This window comes from Prunus avium, chromosome 7 (genome assembly GCF_965620075.1).
Source record: "Prunus avium chromosome 7, drPruAviu1.hap1.1, whole genome shotgun sequence".
NCBI lineage: Eukaryota > Viridiplantae > Streptophyta > Magnoliopsida > Rosales > Rosaceae > Prunus > Prunus avium.
In genome coordinates, this window is record NC_142290.1 from 27,688,265 (window position 1) to 27,692,917 (window position 4,653).

General features: G+C 36.2%; 1 protein-coding gene across 2 annotated transcripts; it reads left to right on the forward strand.

The window, feature by feature from the left end:
• Positions 1 to 1,345: 1,345 nt before the first annotated feature.
• LOC110760325 (uncharacterized) lies at positions 1,346 to 4,028 on the forward strand. Of its 2 annotated transcripts, XM_088255931.1 has the most exons (5): positions 1,346 to 1,571; positions 2,144 to 2,209; positions 2,291 to 3,323; positions 3,439 to 3,664; positions 3,775 to 4,028. In XM_088255931.1, the coding sequence occupies exons 2-3, from the start codon at positions 2,181 to 2,183 to the stop codon at positions 3,174 to 3,176; spliced, it is 915 nt and encodes a 304-aa protein (XP_088112057.1). In that variant the 5' UTR covers positions 1,346 to 1,571; positions 2,144 to 2,180; the 3' UTR covers positions 3,177 to 3,323; positions 3,439 to 3,664; positions 3,775 to 4,028. The 2 variants fall into 2 exon arrangements, with proteins under 2 accessions (XP_088112057.1, XP_088112056.1); XM_088255930.1 differs by having other exon boundaries at positions 1,346 to 2,209.
• Positions 4,029 to 4,653: the final 625 nt, after the last annotated feature.

The window sequence follows — 4,653 nt, forward strand, 5'->3', positions numbered from 1 at the left end:
GAGAATGCTCTCTCTCTCTCTCTCTCTCTCTCTCTCTCTCTCTCTCTCTCTCTCTCTCTCTCTCTCTCTCTCTCTCTCTCTCTCTCTCTATATATATATATATATATATATATATATATATATCATTATCCCAACTTTATATTTTTAAAGATATGTGGGTTATCCTAGAGCCGTTTTCACTTTGAGGGGGGAGGAAGCCATTTTTCTTCCTCTCCTCTCCCCTCTTTCTCTTACTCCCTCTCTTCTCCCCTTATTGTCAGAGACAAATGGTTTTCCCTCATAGGCGATTGCAATTTGTTATGATTTTCCTCCAACCATCATAGGCGATTGCGTCTCAGCGGTGGATCTCTATCTGCGTTTTCGGCGTCGGATCTCTACCACCATCTTTTTGCGGTTTCTTTATGTTCGGAATAAGTCACAGAGACTCTGTAGGTTATCTGTGTAGTTTTCACCTCTCCTTTGTGAGAGCTTTTTATCTCTCCTGTGTGAGAGTTTTATTTGTATTGTTATGGCTTGGTTTTTTCAAGCTTTATCTAATTTTGATTATTCTGAGTTTGCAATCTTAGTTGGGATGCCTATGCCAGAGTTTATTCGATCCTGCGTGATCGTTAGTGGAGGCGCACCAGATTGTCTTAATTTTGTTGTTCGACCGCTCCGTTATTGTAATCGCCCTTTGTGGCTAGTTTGTTTTGGCCACTTGTGGCTAATGGCTTTTTTGGCTGAATTATGAATGCAATCCTAGAATTTCTCAACAAAAAAAAAAGATACGTGGGTTATTAGTGAAAGAATCCAACGACAAGCAAAATGGCATATAGTACGAACTCCAGTAAAATACTTGAAAATACCACATTCGTTAGGTCATTATGACTCATCGATTGGTTGGTCATTGTCATTTGTTCATTAAATAGTGTAGTATCATTAATTTTAAGGGTTTAATACACCGGTACCGTATATTTGGTCTAATACAATATTTGATACCATAGAATGTCTTCCCAATATGACAACAAAGTTGGAGCATTCCATTTAAAACCAATTTAATGAGTGTGAGGCGTATAATCACTACACCAAATTGAAGTTTTTACGACTTGATATTTACGGCACACTTTTTGTACGTGTCGTTAATAACTGACATTTACGACATATGACAAAGCACGCCTTAAAAAGATAGTAAAGCGTGCCGTTAATAACTAATATTTACGGCATACGAAAACACGCCTTAAAAAAGATACTTTTGTGTTTTTTAATGGCGTGATTGTATATACGCCGTAAATGCACATTTTTTTTAATATATAATACGGCATGAGACTGAGTATGTCGTAATTTGTAATTCAAATTTTTTATTTTTTCCCAAAACCCCGATATTTTTTATTTTTTTATTTTTTCATTCATACGTGAACAGGCCCTCTTCACTTCTCTCTCCATCTCCATCTCACAAGTTCTGGATTCTCTCTCACAATTTCTGGATTCTCTCTCTGCGTGTCGTTAATCAAGAGCTCCAGTTCCTCATTGGCGAGAAGACTATTGCTGGAGTCCTATTGCTTCAAAGCTGAATTCTCAGTGACATTCCAAAGGTACGATTCTCTAAAGCCCTAACCCCCAATGCTTGATTATGAGTTTTCTTATAGCTTTAGAGTTGATTTGAATTCTAGATTTGCTTATCTTGATTTTATTGGGGTTATTTTTGTAGATTCCATGTGAATGTTTGATTATATTTGATTGAATTTGGTTTCCATTTGCATGTCTGATTTGATTGTATTGAATCTAGATTCCCTGTGTATTTCTAATTAGATTTTGATTGAATTCAATCGAAATCAGCCTAGGTTAGGGTTTGAGTCATCAAGACCCATTACACGGTTGGTCCCATTTGGTGCTTTGAGTCAACTTGGTGTGTGATTGATTTTGCTTATTAGCTTCTCTCTCTCTCTCTCTCTCTCTGTGTGTGTCTATTTATGCAGAATAAAAGTTAGCATGAGTTGCTTGCCTTAGCATTTCTTTCTTTTGTGTTTCTTCTTTTGCTTTTTGCTTTTTGTGTTTCTTCTCTCTGTTTATGCAGAATAAAAGTTAGCATTAGTTGAGTAGTAATGACTGATAAAAACGAAAGTCATTGTCAGTAGCAATGACTGGTTTTTCGGTCCTTGAGTAGGTTTAAACAGGTTAAGTTAACAAGTTGTTCACTAGCAATGGATAAAGAACGGGCATACTTCCCAAGGTTATATTCTTAACTCTATTTTACTCAGATGTAAGATGTCTTTGTGATCGTCCAAATAAAATTACTAGTTTTCATTTGTAGAAATTCACTAGTGTATCAAAATGGAGCACGGAGTTTTGTCAATACAATTCAAGCTAAGGAGGAGAATCCAGAAAAAATAATATGCCCTTGCAAGGATTGTCTAAACATGCGCTACCAAACTTCCAATGTAGTGTATGATCATTTAATTGAATTTGGATTTGACCCTACGTACAATAATTGGGTTTGGCATGGAGAAATGTCAAATTCATCTATTCATCATGAAGATGTAGAAATGCCTGATATGTATAGAATGTATAGAGATGCTTATTTCCAAGATGATGGTGTTGTGGAACCAACACATGAAAGAGAACAAATAGATCGTAAGTATCCTAGTTTTGCATCGGATCCACGCAATCTTAGATTGGCCCTTTCAACTGATGGGTTTAATCCCTTTGGTGATCTTAGTTCTAGATATAGTTGTTGGCCGGTGATGCTAGTTACTAATTACAATCTTCCCCCTTCGTTATGCATGATGAAGGATAATATGATATTTTCATTATTAATCTCGGGCCCCAAGCAGCCAGGAAATGATATAGATGTATATTTAGAGCCACTAATTGATGATTTAAAAGAGCTTTGGAACAATGGGGTTGAGGTGTACGATTCATTTAGTAAATCCATGTTCAATTTGAAAGCTATTTTGATGTGGACCATAAGTGATTATCCTGCCTATGGAAATTTATCCGGGCATCCCACAAAGGGTAGAGTAGCATGTCCAATATGTGGTGTTAACACATGTTCTCTATGGCTAGACTCTAGTCATAAGTTTGCATTCATGGGCCATAGACGGTTTCTTGTTCACAATCATCCTTTTCGAACAACTGAAGAATGGTATGATGGAAAGGAAGAACATGGGGTTAAGCCTAGAATGTTAAATGGTTTATAAGTTGTAGATGCTGTCAAGAATTGGGAGAATGATTGGGGAAAAGTAGGAAAAAAGAGAAAGCATGGAAAGAAAAGAAAGAAGAAGAATGCAGATGCTATTTGGCCGTGGAAAAAGAAATCAATCTTCTTTGATCTACCTTATTGGGAGGTTAGAAATTTCAAATAGCATTATTTACATGTCATATCTGTTTTACTTTACCCTTTCATTTTTCAATGTGATTTCATATGTACTTATAAAACCTTTTTCTGTTTTAATATTTCAGACTTTACTTTTGCGTCACAATTTAGATGTGATCCACAAAACCTGAAGATAATGTGCACTTTGTGCCACTTGGACCAGATTGTTGGAAAGTTTGGGTCCTTGAGGTACTTGTAGGAGGCCAACCCTTATTCCGGCCAACACGTGAATTTTTTCTTATTGAAGATGTAGTTCTCAGTACAACCGCATGGCCAATCAAGTTCATCTCCTCCAACTAGCTCTTGATTGAGGTAACCACTATATTAATTTGTAAAAAAATTGGGATTAATTTACTGATTGCTTAGTATGTGATTTAATGGATTTACTCATCTATTTTCTTTTGTTATGGGTGATGTTTCAGCAAGAAGAAGCTTGTTTGTGGAGAGAAAATGGTCAACTACACTTACACTCGCTGCTGCTTAGTATCTTTTGCTTTCTATGGAGATGAAGTTGCTTAGGTCTGGATATTTGAAAGTTAGCGCATCTATTGAAATTGCTTGGTCTTTTTCTTTTGCTCTTTTGACATTAGGTGCAGCAGTCCATCCATCAAATGTTATGATTTTGTATTTGAAATTTCAATTGATTAATCCAATCACATGGAGTTTAATCCCTTCATTAATCGCATTCTTATTTGTTATATATTTTATTCTTTAATACTGAGTTGGATGGCATTAGTTTTATAAATTTTGAGTGTCAATAGGTAACAGGTACTAAATGAATGATACAATGAACGTGAGTTTTATTATTACCCCCAAAAAAAAAAAAAACCAATCACGGCGTGCAGATGAAGCCGTAATTGTTAATTGATAGTCTTCATTTACGACGATTAGTGCATGTCGTAATTGCTTACACGGAGTTACGGCTCACTATGCAAGCCGTTTAAAGTAATTATAACGACGTTATATGCACGCCGTAAACCTTATTACGGCATGATTTTCATGGGATTATTTGCGACTGGAAAACATGTCGTTATTAAGGAACATTATTTACGACGTGGGCTATTACTGCTTGCAGCCTTGTGTCGTGAATGATACTTTACGGCTTGCTTTGTGCGTCGTAAATGGTGTGTTCTGGTGTAGTGAATATTTTATTGTGTAAGGCAAGATCTATTCAACAATAATTAGTTGGTAGGTAGCAGGAGGTAAAGCCACTTGAAGTTGAGGTTTTATTTGTTTTGGAGTTCTGGGTTCTATACCTCTAGTCATTGGGTGACATTCTTTACATTCCCTTAAATCTAGCA

Coding starts and splice junctions, on each gene's coding strand:
- LOC110760325 (XM_088255930.1), top strand. CDS start 2,181: ATGGATAAAGAACGGGCATACTTCCCAAG. Junction 2,210..2,290: donor GAACGGGCATACTTCCCAAG/GTTATATTCTTA, acceptor TTTCATTTGTAG/AAATTCACTAGTGTATCAAA.